At 44.3% G+C, this 17,583-nt stretch overlaps 2 protein-coding genes across 6 annotated transcripts in view; one reads left to right on the plus strand and one right to left on the minus strand.

Annotated features, from left to right (window-relative positions):
• Positions 1 to 6,485, plus strand: part of PLAGL1 (PLAG1 like zinc finger 1) — a 55,877-nt gene extending 49,392 nt beyond the window's left edge. For all 5 annotated transcript variants that reach the window (XM_075413891.1, XM_075413890.1, XM_075413894.1 and 2 more), the window contains one exon: positions 301 to 6,485. In XM_075413891.1, the coding sequence (XP_075270006.1) occupies positions 301 to 1,576 (1,276 nt within the window). In that variant the 3' untranslated portion in view covers positions 1,577 to 6,485. The remainder of the gene's footprint in view (positions 1 to 300) is intronic.
• On the minus strand, positions 4,939 to 17,546 carry ZC2HC1B (zinc finger C2HC-type containing 1B). Its single transcript, XM_009936080.2, is given in 9 exon segments — positions 4,939 to 5,031; positions 5,310 to 5,382; positions 8,333 to 8,411; positions 9,266 to 9,371; positions 10,092 to 10,216; positions 12,276 to 12,414; positions 13,411 to 13,530; positions 15,600 to 15,664; positions 17,040 to 17,546. Coding segments are annotated over 9 exon segments (843 nt in total). The 5' UTR covers positions 17,083 to 17,546.
• Between the last annotated feature and the right edge of the window lie 37 nt (positions 17,547 to 17,583).

Consider the following 17,583-nt stretch of genomic DNA (forward strand, 5'->3'; position numbering starts at 1 on the left):
TGACAGGTAATCCCTGAATTCCAGTTTTTATTTTTCCTGTTTTGGTAGAATTGGAGAAAACTAATCTCCCTCAATTGTGGTCGCTACTCAAAAAGATTGTGTTGAGCAATTTAGCCTACTCTATGCTTTATCATTAACACCTTTCCCCCCAAAAAAGTTAGGCTTTTACTAATAATCTGAGAATTTGTGAAAATGCCTTCACAAGAGTGCCACTGTTTTCATGTCTTGAAACTGCACTATGTACTAGAGTGAATGTAAATGCAAACAACTTTTTTCTTTTTTCTTTTTTTTTCATCTTAGGCACTCAGCTACTCATTCTCCACAGAAATCTCACCAGTGTGGCTACTGTGAAAAGACCTTTCACAGGAAAGACCATCTAAAGAATCACCTTCAGACTCATGACCCTAACAAGATGGCCTTCAAGTGTGAAGAGTGTGGCAAGAAGTACAACACCAAGCTAGGCTATAAGAGACACTTGGCTCTCCATGCAGCCACCAGTGGGGACCTTACCTGTAGGGTATGTGCGCAGGAATTTGGAGGTACTGAAGTTTTGTTGGAACATCTCAAAAGCCATGCAGGGAAACCAACTGGCAATGCTAAGGAAAAGAAACATAAGTGTGACCACTGTGAGCGTCACTTCTATACCCGTAAAGACGTGCGGCGTCACATGGTAGTTCACACAGGCTGCAAAGACTTTCTGTGCCAGTTTTGTGCCCAGAGGTTTGGGCGGAAGGACCACTTGACTCGCCATACTAGGAAGACTCATCCACAAGAACTGCTGAAGAGCAGGTTGCAGAACGGTGACTCAGTGGGTCTTCTTGAGCAGCTTTTTCCAGTCAGACTGAAGGAAGATGCCAGCGTACTTTCTCCTTTTCCTGAAAGGGTCTCTGTGCAGAATGGGATTTTGAATAGTTCAGAATCAGGGGAATATACCTGTTCACATCTTCATTCCCAGCCAAGCATACAGACTGCTCTTCCTCTCGAACCTTCTCCTCATTTGCAAAGGATGGGCTGTGCAGACAGCCTTCCAGCTGTCCATCCCACACCATGCTCAACAGCTGTTCCTGCCAACCTGAACCTTCATCAGCCTAATAAATATGACCTTAGTTCTACCTCATTTGCAGCAGGATCCCTCAAGAATCTACCGATAAAAGTGGATGTTAAAGGTTACAACGTGCATCTTCCTGAGGACCTGCTGTTACCAGAACCTCAATCTCTCCACAAAATCAGTCTGGAAGAAGCTTCCTCAGGGCCTGTGGGGGATACTAACAAGTACCCAGTGCACAAGGAGACAGAGGCAGCAGCTGAAACTGCGAGCTTGCCTTTCATGGATCTCACTCATGTGATGAGTTTCTGGCAGCTCCCACCATGTGACAACCAGAACACTACTGGGGACATCCCAATGGCATTTGGTCCAGAGGAGCCATCACACAGGCTGAATGGCCTCGGCCAACAGCAAGGTCTTCAGCTAGCAACTGGTGGAATGGCCATAAACCAGCTGCATCATCTTCCTCGCTCCTTTCCATCCACTACAAATTCTGTAACGTTGCCTCATTTTCACCATGCCTTCAAATAACTATCACTGTGGGGTTTTTTTTCTTCCTTCTTTTTTTAAGACTGTGCTTCTTACTTAAGTCTGTTAGGATGGGGTGTGTTTGGTTTGGTTTTTAAGGAAAAACTGCCCCAAATGTTTTCAAAGCACATTATGAACATGGTAGTTAAGTTCAGAATGTTAATAAACAAGAAGCTCTATTTTTCATACTACTATTAGTTTTTTAGCATATGGCGATAGTAGGACTAACATATTTTCCTCAACACCCTCTATATTTTTGTTACTTACGTTTCACACAAACAACTAAGTATCTTTGATTATAGCAAAGCATCATAACAGGCACAATAAAACTATGGCTGCTGCGGTAGGAGAAATAGGGTTAGGGTGAATGGGAAGAAGGGGGAAATCACAGAAAAATAATTTTAGTGAGCCATAAATCACAGCAAATTGATACACATGGCAAACATAACAAACGATTTATCAACATCACGTAGATTTCTGTTAAGCACTTAATTACCAAACTTTATGAATCTTTAATTTAAATCGGAATCATTCCAAGAGTAAATCTTACCTCCTTGTTTCACTTTTTTTAGATGAAGATCACTGTTGTGATTACATTTAACTAGATTCTGTCTTCTGAAGCTCCATTCAGCTGTGTGCATCTCCTGCATTTTTTCTTAGGGCTGGAAATGGCTACCACTTCTGCATGACTCTGTAAGAATGTCTTGCATGTGTGCAGTTTTCAGAATGGGAAGTGAATTGTCTCAAAAGTTAGATCAAAACATTAATTTTCACTTAGAGCTGGATCTGGCAAGGTATCAGACAGTGATGTCTCTCTCTCTAGTAAAGCACTTAAGCATTTGCTTAAATTTAAGCATATATTATCCCATTGGGTCAACAGCTTGATTGATTTAGCACTCAATAAAAAATAATGCTTCCTACCTGAGGGGCCGTTATTCACCTTTTGTTGATAAAAATGGCCTTTGTTTATTCTGGGAAATGGTTATTAATCGTAGCTATCTGAAATACGGATTCTTTCACAGAAAGCCAATCCTGGCCCAGGGGAGCCTGCGACAGAGCAGGACCTCTGTGGGATCAGGGGCAGGTCCATGCACAGAAGGGTTGTGGTGGTGAGCTGACACTGGGCCCTGTTCAAAACCAGGTTATGAACCCACCTCACAAGTGTTGCCTGACACTAGTGGGCGTGATGATGGTCGAGGCCATTTTAATCACAGGGGTTTTGCCAGGTAGCATTGGGACAGCTACAGCTGGACTTCCAGCCTTTATTTCCTCTAAACCAGAACCACAGGGACTTTTGTTTTTTTTCCTGGGGTAAATTGTCCATGGACATTTCCAGCTGATGGTGCTTTGGTGTGACAGTTCTATCACCTGATGCATGAACTAGCAGAAATTGCAAAAAATCATATCTCCTAGTAGATGACACTATTAAAAAAAACCCAAAAAACCCCCACCAACTCTTCACAATTTACTTTCTTGCCTAACCCATAGCTACAAAAAAATTGCTGGTTTTAGTGGGTGATGCAGTTACTAATGGATTCTGTTGCAGCTAAAACAGACACACGATTTCTTAATCTGAGTAAGTTTTCAAGCCCCGAGAGCTACTCTTCCATTAAATCCAAAGAGAGTTAATAGTGCCTAACGATCATTACAAATATAGCATGAAGCAAACGTGTTCTTTTCTCCCCCATTAATCACAGGAATAGTTCCAGACACCTTAAAATAAAAAATAGTTTTTAAATAATTGCTGTTTTGCTGTTACTGAACTACATTGATGTTGTACAACTACAATGATCTGAATATTCTTACAGCTTTATCAGTACTTTGATTAAGGAAAGGTTCTATTATTGCAGCTCATGCAAGAATATGTTCTTCAGATACACTGTTGAGGGTTTTTTTGTTACAAAAATTTTTGGCACAAGACAAACCAGAAGGAATTTTAATATCATTCTCGTAATGACAACAGCAGGAAGAAGAGCAGGTGCTGCACAGTCATACCCAGTTAGCAGTTATTTAAATTACAAGTTCCAGAACAGGGAAAAGGTTGCAAACAATGTTACATTGCACATTCTACAGCTAGGCTCGTATTTTCATCCGGACTTGGAAAGATGTGTGTATATTCACTTACTGCATTATTGTTCATGCAAAGTGTATTCACTTGGCTTCATCCCAGCTTATGTACTTGTAAAAAAATACCCCAAAACCAACAGAAAAAACCACCACACCACAAATTTTGTAGCACTCCCTGACCATATACTGTTAATAGACATTTTGTCATTTTAGTCTGTGGTTCTGTAAGAGGTGTAACTAATTACTGAAATACTTGTCTTTGAATTAAAACATGATGTTAAGAAGACAACATTGTGCAAACGCTGAGCTAGGCTGGCGCCCACGTTCTTTGAGCTGCTCGGCGGTGGCAGGGTGCCCGAGCTCTGAGCTCCGAGAGCTGCTGCTGCCTGACCTCAGCCTCTTCTGAAATGTGGAAGGATGCATTGGTGAGAGATGATTAGCGTGTATAGCTACAGGTTAAAGACCAAGTCTCATTCAAGTAAAAAGAAAATAACCACTTTTGATATTAAAACGCTTAGCAAGCACATGATGATGGTGTCTACAAGTAAAACTCAGAACCAAGTCTTAAATGTGTAAGCTTTAACCCTTCAGTCCATTCAAATTGCCTTTTCCAGATTCTTGGTATCATAAACGTAGAGGAAGCTGATGATATCCCATCAAAAAGGAAGGCAAGTTATTTCAAAATGTTATGTTTGCAGAAAATTGTCTTGTTTTAAAATTCTCACAACTTGGGCTATAGCCCCAAGTCTTTCAATACTTACAGTAGGGCTGGACTTTTTGACAGCTTTTGTTAGGGGGACTTCTGAACATTTCTGAGAGACCACCAGTATGGCTGAGGCTCATGAACGCTTTGTTTCCGGGCAAATAAATTCTTTGAGCTCGGTAGACCTGCCTGGTGTGGGCCAGAACATTGCGTTTCATAAAGAGTGATCGTTTGGCTTTGGTGGGGTTCAGATGACAGGCAAGGCAGTGCCGAAGGAGAGGTGTGGAGACAGCAGCGCATCCTCACCAGCTCTCCCAGGGCTTCCCTGCGGTGTCCGAGCAGATGGGGCCGTAACGGGCGGCCAGGCAAGACTCCAGGCGGTGATGGTAACGGTGACGGCGGGGAAGACAGCGGGAGCTGCAGGACCTCTGCCCAGTGGCACTGCCTTCTGCTCATGGCAGGGGGGAGAGCAGGCAGCCCCACCAGTGGCCTGTCCTCCTCCAGATGGGTGAGGAAGGTGCAAGCGCAGTGAGGTGGCGTGGGGAAGGTAGGACAGGCCGTGGCTGAGAGGCAGAACAGAAAGATCCAACCCCGTTCAAGCACTGACCCTCCTGGAGATCTTGGGATATTTTACCTCGCATCGCAGTAGAGATAGGAATACTGGATTTTGCCGACACTGCTTGGAAAGCTGTAGAAGCAGAGCGATACATGCTAACTAAACAACCAAATTACTATAATCGAGTGATACCATAAAACAGGAACTTAATAAACATTTGGTCTCATAGAAAAGATGTACTTATTAAAAAAAAAAAGCGATGGTACACCTGCTGAAATAAGGAGATAAATTATACTACATGGAACAAAAGACCACATCCTCTATGTAAACACAACTATCTCTAATGCTTATTCCCCATCCCCTATAAGAAACGATGTTAATATCTTATTTCTTTGGTTTTGTTTACCAACCATTTCTGTTGGGATGCTCCATTTTCTTAACCAATGAGTTGCTGTTAATTCCTGAGAGTTTTCCCCAGCCAGTCTGAAATAGGATGGTAAGTTCCATATGTTAATGATTTATTCATTTTTCTGCCGGCAGAATTTTAAAGTACTTTTCTTCAATACGCTGTTCCTGTCCCTATAATTAGATTTTTTGTAAGACACGGGGAAATGATCTGTGAAATCAGTACCAAACGGCTCTACACACAGGTAGAAAATAATGGTGAGGGGGAAGAAAACGCCGTAAAACTTGCTCTAACTTTTAAGTTTTGCGTTTATTTGGTTGTAAAAGAAAGAAATTGTGATAACATTGCACAGGATAGTCTGGTGTGGGCTTTTTTCCCCCTCTTCTTCCTGGGTTGAAAAAAAGGCTAAGCAGCGCTGCTTTAATATGTTTGGGCTAATTTCATGCCCGTTGTTTCTGAGACAGGCTAGCTGTAGGAATTACGCTTGTTTCAGTGTCGTCCTTTCTGTATGTACCTAGTCACTATTAGCTACAGCCTGCATAGAGTTTAAATTCTGTAAACCCTGGTATTTATTATTGCTGTGTCCAACTACTTTTCGTCGTTGTTTACTCTCTAAACTTTTAATTGGCAAGAACATTCCTTACAGATTTTAATTGAAAGCCTTAGTGGGAACTGTTGGGCTAAAAAAGCCCCCAGCCCAACATACTGCGACATTGAAAGTTTATGCAAGGTGTTAATAAATCAGGTGGCCAAAACATAAGAAGGGGATAGGCCTCCACAACATCTCTGTCTTGACCATCAGTTTCTAAAAGCAATTGAAGTTTTTAACAGAAGAATGAGATTTGGTTTTAGCTAGTCTGAACTTGGAGTGCTTTGAAGCTGATACACAGCTTACACAGCTGTTTATCACTTATCAGTCACTACCATTTATCATTTATTGCTTACTGGAAGATTGTATTAAATATATACACAAAATTCCAAAATGTTTATTTCTCTTGTTCAATAAATCAAAGCAAAGCATTAGGGGAGGAAAAAAGTATGATACTGGATCTTCCTACGTGTTCTTGAAACCATTGAATGAACCACTGGTAACAGCCATCTCCTTTTAGGCAATCAGTTAATTGAATTTTGGCAACCAATGTACAAATAACCTCACAACTGTAAAAAGGACAGCATAATATACTTTTTAGGCTGGGGGGGGGGAAAGGAGGGGGAAAAAGTGAGTTTCAGTTTGCTTATTTTATTGAATGTGGTAGCTGCACCACTGGAGTGGAAGAGGTGCTGGAAAATTACGTTGCTTAAGGTCTTCCATAATGCTTCAGAAGAAAACTTTTAACACATCCTTACGGACCAGCCACTTTATCTTCTGTTGCGCGTTTGCGGTCTGAAAGCAGCAACAAGCCATATATTTGTCATTTGCATAGAAACAGCTTTTACATTTACTCCATTTTACCTAAGAAGATTAAACCTGGATCCCCAAGTAGGTGATGCAGCAGCTCATCTTGGAAACTATTTCCAGGCACTTTAAGGATGAGAACATTTAGGTGCACCACTCAAAGCCAGTTTCTCATGTCCGCGTTCCGAGCTGAAAAGCGCTCTTGCTTCTCACTGAAACTGGTCTCTCAGTAGAGCCCAAAGTGTTCCGTAAAACACCTGGCAAAGCTGAAGTGTTACAAAAAATGCAGCAGCAGCTGCCAGCAGCCCAGCATCTACAAGCTCACCCAGGCCAGTTGCTTCCAGAGTTCCCAGGGCCATGCAGGACTCTCTCTCCTGTGCTGGCATGGATGTCTGTCCTGGGGACCTGTTGGAGACACTGCCTGTCCCAAGCCCTGTAAACTGGCTGTGGCTACAACCCCAGCAATACCTGGACTCGCCAGTGTCCCTAGGGAAAGAGGTGTCTCCTGCCCAAACCTGTCAAGCCCAGAGCTTCAGAGTTCAGCAGCTAAGCCTTGAGAATGGTGATGATATCAATAAATGCATGTTGGTGGTCTGCAAGACTCTGCGTGATAACCATGAGTCACAGGTAATTTGGGGAATGGAGAACACCAGGAGAGACCACTGGGTACTGTCAGCAGATTTTCCTGTAGTCAAGGCGGTAGATAGAGTTGGTGATCACCTGGGGGCTGAACACTCCCTTGCCTGTTGCAGAATTCCCCACAGTTGAAGGTTCTTAGCCACTGAACAGTAGCAATCAAGGACAGCAAAACTCCACAGTGGAGGACCCTACAAAGACTTTAGATGTGAATCCACATAACAGACTGTTTTGTGCATGTTACTGTTCATCCCATGCTCCGAGCACACCTACAAGCTCGTCTCCCAGGCTTGAAATATCTTGCCAGCTACAGGGAATCCATCCTGACCCCATGCCCTGCCAGGATCTCATATTCTGCAGTTGTGTGCATCTCACAGGGGTGAAAGATGCTGATCATCTGAGCCATCCCCTTGCACAACAGGACCACAGCCACCCTAAGCAGGGGCTGGAAGGCCTCTTTGCTGCTCTGACATGGCTCTGCACAGCCCAAGGTGGGAACAACACTGACTGCATGGTCTGAAGAGCAGAAGCATCATGGTCTGGGAAAGTAAACACTGAGGAGAAGGAAGAACCTCCACACCACCATCTTGACATAGTGATTATTGAAATGGATGCTGGCATCTTCCTCACTCAGATGACAGAAGCACATCGTGAGAGCGCAAGACCTGCTAGAGAGGTTTGCATTATCAAGCAGCAAATCCTCTCAAGGTGCCCGTTACAGCAGAACACAGTCGCTGCCTACTTGAGATGGAGCTGCTCCAAACCAAAGAACGTTTAACACCAGAATGAACATTCTCAGCAGCCTGTACTGGGGACATGAGGAGCTCTGCAGAAGTTTTCGGTGCAATTGGTTGCATTGCTACCATTAATACAAAGTTCAAACTGCAAACACTGCAACAGGATATTGTATATACACAAAAACAAACAAGGTCCTTTTTTAAGTTATATATGGTCCTTTTATTTTATAATGTTGAAATAAAAAGAAGATTTCTTACCCAAACTCTCCTGAAGATTCTTTTCCAGTAGATAAACCCAAAGATTTTCTGGTTTTCTGCGGTATTCCTGGGGAGGTCTCTGCAGATCATTATTTTAGAAATTTATTGGCCAGAAAAAATTATAACCTATATAAATTCAATATAAAACCCAGAAATGTAGGGATCAAAGATGTTGATACAAAGAGCAGTATGTATTATTATTCACAGGTTATACTACAACTAACCATTAAAATAACTTTATAAAACATCTTCTAAACATAGACTGAGTATGGGTCGTGATTACCGGTCACAATGTGTGCCAGCAAACATGTTATATGATACCCTGCTTAGAGGGAACAGTTTTAGGGGATGTGATGGTGTTCATTTCAAGGCTGAATCGACAGGGGGAAAGTCATATGGAACAAACAACACACAAAGCTTGATACTTCATCTAAATGGACTTAAGAAAAGGTAAAGAAGACGGAATAAATCTTAACATTGAAGATTAAAGGTTATGGAGTGCTTTATGGGACAGAAGGAACCTCACACCCACAGTGCATATTTTAGGTCTATATAGAGGCGTCTGTTTGAGGACCTCTAATTGAAAAGGCTAAGAAGCCTCTCCTGAGAACCCACATGAAAACCTCTGTGTATACACTCGGCACAACGGATCAGGATAATGGCTTGGAAAGTCATTCAACATCAACAACATTCACTTGGAAATTTTTGACCCTTCTTGTTTCTAACAAGCTTTGTATGGAAAGGACTTCAGGATTTCATGTCGAGGCCTGGACTTGCAAGAAGAATAACTTTAAAAAATTCACACTTTATGATTCTATCAGAAAACTGGATTCCAAAGCCTAGGATCTGCTTTAAAAAGGACGGCCCCCCCACCTCAAATACATCAGAGTTTGTTATATGAAAAACATAAATATGGCTACATGAACTCCTTACCCGGCCTAGGTTTGTCTGTACTGGCACCTTCTTGTACTCTCTTCTGAAGCGATAACACAGCAGTTGTTAAGGTTGGGGGTTTTCTCTGAGTCACTGGTTGCTTGCCCTGGTGAAAGAAAATGCACAACTCACACAGCTCTAGCAAGGAGCTTACAGAGCCCAGTGACAACTCTCCAAATCGCTGCTTAAGCAGTACTAGGAAGGAACAGGAAGAAGGTGCACCCCCATCACACTTGAAAGCGATTTTTTCTGCGCAAATAGGCAAAAGAGTAATAAGATTTTCAAACATCTTTAAAAAAAAAAAAAAGAAAAGAAAATGAGTACTCTCCTAAGGGAACTGTTTACATTATTTTTTTTTTCTATAATAAGATAGGAGCTCACTTCAAGACACTGCCAATTAGCTCCACTTTTCTGATTCCCCAAAGGGGCTTAGCCCTTTGGCCTTGTGTCTAGTGACCCGGGAGTAAATCAGCTGTACGTTCGCAGGGAACAGCAAACCTGCCAACAGCAGGGAGCCCTAATGAACAGGGAGAGCTTTCTCTTTCTGCTTCCCTACAGCTGTTACCCTGGAATCCAATTGCAGAAGAATCTGAAGAAACTGTTGTCCAACTTTTTCATACTATCATATTCTGTCACGTTTTATATCAGGCAAAGGGCTCCAGTTCCAGAGAACTCCTAGCTGACGTTCAGCATATATCTAGTCTTAAGCATTTATCAGCTTCCCTGGAGTCTTAAGTTTTATACTGATATAAGTCTTTACTCACCATAAAGTACAGTTTGGCACACCTGCCTCCAGGACAATCCAAGCGTGGCTGTGTTTGCTTACCAAAGCCTGTCTGGTGGTCTTTGCAGCAAAGGCACGGTGGGCAGCTTGTTCTTCACAAAACTTCATGTGCCTCTCCGCTGCGGCCTCATTAAACCTTCATGAGCCGTGTGGACACCGAATGTAGTCTGATAGTGAGAAAGGAACAACTGGTGTCACAGTTTATACACTACAGGAGAAGAATTGCTCTCCTTTACTGGAACATCATGACGTAATTCAAAGCCTGGCTCCATCAGCAGGGGACCATGAGCTCCCAAAGCACAAACTTAGGAGAACTGCAAAAACTGCCTCTCGAAAAGTACTTGGGGTCCCAAAATACATGCTTACAGTACTAACAGAGCAAACAGTAATTGCCTTCAGAAATAAATCCCTGGAGATCAATAAAAGCAAATTTTATTATCTTTGTCCTATTCCCACCCCCAACCTCACAATTAACGTATCTGCAGGAAAAGCAATATTTAGAAATTCCTCAAGCAGTCTAAACCAAAGATTTTAAGACTACTTTTGAAGACTGGTATTAAGATTGTTAGTTGTTTCTGAAAAATCCATTTCCTTTGAACGCTGACAAAATAGTGCTTAAGAAGTTGTGACCCGCCAGCTGGGGCATATCCAGGAGCCAGGTTTCTGAGTGTGGGGCAGCGTTGTGAAGAACACAGAACAGAGCTTCCTAAAGTCATTTTTGACGGTGTTATAGCCCTGATTCTGCTAAAAGCTGTTCAGGTACGTTTATCACTCGTGCAGTCCTACTTGCTTCAATGAACGGTTGGTGCTTGGTATCACCGCAGTCACATTCAGCCCTTGCACTGCCCTAGCTGTCCTCAGACCCTTCCTCCCCACCCTAGGCCTTTTACGAAAGCAGCTCAAGCATCCTTATCCTGATATTACAGCTTTAGCATCTTTACAAATCATTCCCCCCAGTAACAGCCCAGAAAAAGTGGCCCAAGCAGTCACCAAAAGCCAGCCCCAGACCAGCAGCACGGGCAAAACAGTTCCAAAGACAGGAGCGGAGGATGAGACAGGGCAGGCACCTGGCTTGGGGGGGCTGGCAGGGGGACCTGGCCCTTTGGGAGGGACGGGGAGCTTTGGGCTCTGTATGAGGGAGGAGGAGAGGGAAGGGGATTATCTCTCTCCTCCCCACAATCCATGTGCTTTCTCCCCAGTCCTGTAGTAGAGAATATACAGTCCTGTAGTACAGGATGTACATCCTCACTAGGTCCCTCAGCAATCTGTCTTTCCTAAAAAGCTGTTCTCCGGTTCCTGTCTCCACAACTACAGCAGCTCCCGTACAGCTTGGTTTCCTCCAAGAGGGAGAAGGAAAGGGAGGGTTCTGCAATTCGAGTCAGTGGAATCAGACAAGAAATAACAGAGTCATTAAAGAACTCAGCAGTGGAAATCCAGAGAGGAGCTTGACCCCAATCAAGGAAGGAAGATGTGTCCTGCTGCTTATATTGCATCGCTGTCACCTAGAAGAGGAGAAAGGCTGGAATCACGACAGCTGGTTTTGCTATCAGTCACGAATTCCTGCCCTGGAAGCGAGCCCAGAGAGCCACCCCATCCCCCTCCACCTTCCTCATACAGCCAGGACTCCACCGAGACCCTTTCCGAGATTGCTCTCGCGTTTCATAAATCACGTACCGTGAGAAATACTGGCTGTACGTGCATCTTTTTGTATCCGTAACTTCCGACACTGAGCTCTGCGCAGACACTGCACCTGGTATTAGCAGTAAGCCAGACCTGTCTTCTAACCGACTTCCCCTAACTACACTGGGGAAGGGGACAGTGGAAAAGCCACCACACAGGAGTGGGGAAGCCTGCATGCATTGCAGTTGTTTTAAATGGTGAGGGGATGTATTTCACCCTCTGTTTTACTGCGGTGCAGCCTGTGCTAGAACACAGGCACCCCAACTCTCCTCCCAAAGCACTGTCTAATATCACACCCCAAACTGGCTGCCTTTACACTTAAAAGGCACAGTAAGTTTTCTCTTCCTTCCCACCACCTCTGCATTGCACTCCTACTCAATTTAAGCCAAGAAATACAGCTGAAAATTAAAGACTACGGAGGGAATTAATGTTCACGTTGTGCTGTGCCAGGGGTGCAAGACTGAAGCCCAGCTGTAGATAATAAGAGGTCACTGCTTTACCAAAGATCAGTACAAGATCAGCAAGAAGATAAAGTAGACCACAAACCTGGACTGATGCTTGGTGGGGGAGGAGGTGGAAGAGGGCGACCCTCCTTAAGAGCTTTTGTGACCTGCTTGGCTGATTGAATAGCATTAATAAGATCCTCATGGTGCTGCCTCCAGTTAGATTTCTTCCCTGGCTGATCCTGTGATGGAAATGAAGGAAGACACAAACTATATTCCCCCCTTGCAAGGGACAGAGAAAAATCTTAGAGTGTGGGCTCTTCCCTTCTGAGGGAAAGGAAAAATGTTACAAACAAAACAAATTTGCTTTTTTTGAAAGGCATAGGAAAGCTGATTTAGCCCTTTGTCATCTATTGACAGCACCAGAAGTTGGATAAAAGAACAATGCCCTCCAACAAAACACTCTGGAGGTGGCAGACCAAAGGGTGCTTAAGAAGGAATAGAAAAGGTATTATGACCAACAGCCTCCCTTCTCCTCCACTTGTCAGATTCATCTTCTTGCTTTAACCCTTTGCGTGCTTCTCTTTCTTTCCATGACTGATTTTAAAGAACATTTTATAACAGCAGCCTGCATGGATACCAAATCAGCAGTGATTTGGCATCTCTGGCTAAAATAATACACATGCACATCCATGTGTATTCCCCTCCTCCCCAACAATGCATGGGAAAAAAACTTGTTCCAGTAGGAGCCTAAGCTCTTCCCCTCTAGCTCTGTAAAGAAGTTCAATTTAAATACATTTTTGAACCCTTGCATTCAATAGCAGTGAATCTCCGTAGCTTCATCCGTGGAAGATTTGGGACTTCTGACAGCTCTCGGGTTCAGCCTGGAGCATTCATGCACCAACCGTCTGGGATCACGCTCTCTTTCAGGTTTAAGTGAAGAGGAAGCTGTCAGAGACTTGCAAAGCCTTTAAAATACATACAAGAACATTGCCATGAGAAGCAGAGGCACTTACGTGCCCAGAGTAGTCATGACACCTACTGGTTCGGCTTCTGAACGGAGAAATACTCTCGAACACCAACAGCACAGGAAGGGGGAGGAAAGAATTTGGCGCTGAGTCAAGCAAGTATGCGAGACTCATCCACAGCATCCAGGCTTTGTCCCTGGAGGAAGCAACAGCGTGACTGAATGAAAGACTTTGCACGGAGATAACACACACGCTTCATTTTAACCACACCTTTCGCGGGGGCTGCTTCTTCACTGTGGCCGTTTCTGTTCCCTGCAGTCTCTGTTTCAAAGAGTTGAAGGGCTTGCGCTTCTTGTTGAAGACTTGCTTGCAGATCGGATCATGTCTCAGCTAGGATACAAAGAAAAACAGTTTTTTATGGGTTAAAGCCATGCTTTGTTAACGATACTTCCGTACTCAGGCTTTCAAGTTACTTCTGTTCAGGAGCAGGGAGCTGAAGCAGTATTTATTTCAGGTTCAGTTTAACTCCTGAAGGAGTTCAGCAAAACTTTAAAAAGCTGTCCAAGTACAGCTGCAGTTCACACAAATAAGAAATAGAAGCCATTTCCCATTCGTTGTGCTCAGGGACGTGCTGGAGGCCAGCACAAATAACGACTGGCAGAGAATAACAGAGCGGGCCTGCGAACAGCAACAGTCCCGCCGGACACCCCCTGCCCCCCCCGCCTTGGCTTGCTTGCTTTCTCGGTTTAGAGGGAGAACAGACTAATCCTGTTGAAGGGGCCAATACTCCCATCGTTAGCTCTTTGAGTTTAGGTAGGCATTCAAGACCGGGGTCTCCCCTGACAACCAGCAGCCCTGCCCATCCCACCAGTGTCCCAGGCTGAAAGGGAGCAGCTGCTTCCCTGCATGCCCAACGTGACAGCTGGGGAGGGAGACCAGGGGTAGCACCTGCGGCTGAAGGTACAGGGAAGCTCTAGGTTTGGTAGGCATCCAGCAGGGAATTTGTGGAAGAGCCACACCTTGCAACAAAGGAGGTTTTAAGATTCGGAAGTGTCTCAGGTTTTAGCATTGACTTTACTCTTCTGCAACAGGATGGCCAGTCCCCTTTGTGAGGAACACCGTGAGAGCCAGCACCAAGCTACGTCCTCACTCTTGTGCTGTGGACCACACCTATTTGAACCCATCCACAGCTGGCAAATTAAAGACTCCATTCCTCTCTTTTCTTACTCCCCCTTTCCTGTTCTCAGTTATTCTGCTTGATCTTCTCATTAGTTTCTCTGTGCCATCCACTCTTTTCCTAGACGAGTTAGGCAGCTGCCTGAGCAAGGCATTTTGGTTACTGCTGAGCTGGGCCAAGCAGCACCTCATTCTACCGCAACACATATTCCTACATACTCATTTTCCTTTGAACCTTTCTACTCACATGCTTCAGGCCCCTATCTTCTGTATCCAGACGTTTTTGACAACAAACTTGAGAGGAGGATTCCTCTGTAGGGCCAAGAGGGCAGCAGATACCTGTGCCTTGCTCACCGAGGAGCACGCCAGCCCTTCACCACTGGGGCACAGACAGGCATGACAGGACTCATCTCACGCTAGTCACGGTGACGAGAAAATTCCCACCTGCCCTAAAGCATAAATAACTATTTCCAAACGATTTTGCTAGATTAAACAGTCAAGTTCTTCACGTATCTGATCTATCAAATGTAGAACTACTAACATGGGGTAGTTCCACCTGCACCTCAGCGCTCACAGTTAATCATCTTCCAGCGTGTTTTTCTTGTATTTTTTTTGCTAAATCAGTTATTAGTTCTATCATGGGGCTGGTCTGATTTAGCACAGGGCCACGGGATGAGTAACGCAAAGCGAGGAGGGGAGGGGTGGCTGCAGAACCCCCCGCTTGCAGGGAAACCCCGCAGTCGGGCTGTGCCAGGCAAAGGGCTCAGCCATCCATTCAGTTTGTAATCGGGGGATCGGGGAGGGCAGGGGGAATCTTTTCATTCACTTCAGCAGGCCTTCGAACGGAGCCTGCTGCCCATGTTATGCTGGCATAGGGACTGCTTATCAGGTGGTTCATTAGGCTATTTTTCCCAGGAAGCCTGAAATAACAAGTTCTGCCTAGAAACCTGGAACACAAAGGAAGCTTCAAGTTAGTAAGTTTTTGTCTCACCAAGAGATAATACTTTATTTTAAATGTGACATATAGTGAACATCTGGCTTTGGATGGGCAGGTAAAGTAAGATAGTGCAAGACTGCAGATTAAGTAAGTCACAATATTTCTATGAACATGAATTCTCTAATCAAGTTCACTAATGAAAGCAGTTATTAGATCATTTGCTCTTTTAAACATGTGTTCAACCCATTTCTCTGCAAGCAGCCACCTTCTTCCCCAGTGCTCACCACCCCTTTCAGCTCAATGCATTGACATTCCCACTAAAAAAACATAAAAAGTTTTGTTTTACCAGAATATCTTGTGCAAAGCGTCTTCTGCAGGTCGTACAAGGAGCCAGCTCGTGACTTCGGGCAGCTGTGTAAAATCCAAAGGACGGAAAAGCCTCAGTTACACAGTACAGGACAGCTCGACTGCAGCAGAGCCAGCGTTTGGACAGAGCCCTCGCTGAATCGGCGTTTCTCTGTCAGAGAGGGAGGCCCACGATCATGTGCCAGGGCTCCCCTTTTGCAGAACGACCTTGTTTATCTTGTCCCTACAAAGCACAAGCTCCCCTTTACTGCGACGGGCAGCTTTCTGTTTTCCACATGACTGCTCAGGTCGGTCCTTCCACAGCGACATCACGGCTGGGCAAGGAGATGATGGGAGAGCACTTGAAGTTGCTGCAGCCAAAATTCAGCGAGGGGGGCTGGAAAGCCTGGCACCCAGCTCTATTCTGTTCCGCCTGCAGGCCAGCAGGAGCTGGCGATGCCCAGTAAGGGCGCAGGGTAAGCCGCCGCCATGCCGGAAAGCAGCAGGTGGCACGCCACGCGTGACCCAATCCTCGCTCTGAAGACAGAACGTTTCCGTGACGTGCTAAACGGCATTCCAAGATGATCTCACTTCGTAGATGTCACATTTGTGGGGACTGTTGTTTTTAATCAGTAATTTTTTTGACAAAATAGGTTTTTAAGTTACATGGAAAGTAGTTTGAAGCCTTTCTGACTCCAATGCCAGTCACATACTGTCATTTGAGAGCAGGGACATTACTTGTATTGAACAAAAACAGCTTTTAGGAAAACCTGAGCAGTAACAAAGAGCCCTTTTCATGAGACTTATAACCTACAGAGGGAAAGGCTTCTCATTGCAGCACTCCTTACCCGCCCCTGCTGAAACAAAAGAAGCCCTTGCCTTGCTGAGCTGAAGCAGATGTGTGGCTGCTTTTGCTTCTTCCCTTTTCCTCCAGATTTTACTGTACTCCAAGGCACAGAGTTACAGTCACTACAGAGTTTTGTTGATGACAGGTTCGGAGAACAAAACAATTCTCTCATTTTTTTGATTCTTGTTGCCTCTGTTTAAATGTCTTTCCACTTCTGTTCAAATATCTTTCCACTTCTGTTCTGAAGCAACATCTTTCCGCGTGTCTGTGCTTAATCTGGACTATACTTCCTTTCACACGTCTCCCTCTGCCTCCCCCATCTCTTTCACTCTGTTCTCATCCCCTCAAGGTTTTGACTGATCCAGCTTAATTTTTTTTTCTTAAAGGAGTTTAGGTACAAGCAGTGTTGCTGACTCAGCAATGAGAAGTCAGGAAAAAGGACGATTTGCCACAGATGAGTTACTTCAGACATGCACAACAGCAGATGAGTTAAGGACTAGTAAAGGACACGTGCGCTGCCTTTAGTAAGAGATTTCTCTTCTCAGTACATCACCAAATCACACTGCACCCAAACCGCTGCACAGCATCTGTTACTTGCTCCATTTAGCTCCTTTCCTGGTATCTGACTCGTCTCCATACAACGGTTTCTCAAGCTTCCTCTTCTGCCTTGTCAGGAGCCACACATACCAGGTGGTCAGTCTTCATTGCTCCAAAGCTCACACTTCAGGTTACCATGCATCAGCAATTACATAATTAACAATTATGACACAGGCAGACCCTGCTTAAGCCTGTGAAACACATGAAAACTAGTACAGCTGTCAGCTAAATGAAAACCCTGAAACTTGTTCTAATCTTATAGATTATTTCTGCCAATTTGGTTAACACAGGCTCTTGGACAAATTTAGAAAATGAAGGCTTAATCTAGATGCAAACACTGCATTGACACTGCAGGTTTCTGAGCAGTGATCAAAGACTTGTAGACTTAAATGAGTGTTTATTCCCTTCTCCCAAAATCACGGTGCTTTGTCAAGTACTTGGAATTGTTTCTGTGCATTACAAGGCCTCACAGTCCTTCTGTTAGCTTGTCTCCATCTAGTATTCACAAAACTAAGGAATATTTAAGATGCTTTGAATTTAG

This window comes from Opisthocomus hoazin, chromosome 2 (genome assembly GCF_030867145.1).
Source record: "Opisthocomus hoazin isolate bOpiHoa1 chromosome 2, bOpiHoa1.hap1, whole genome shotgun sequence".
Classification (NCBI taxonomy): domain Eukaryota; kingdom Metazoa; phylum Chordata; class Aves; order Opisthocomiformes; family Opisthocomidae; genus Opisthocomus; species Opisthocomus hoazin.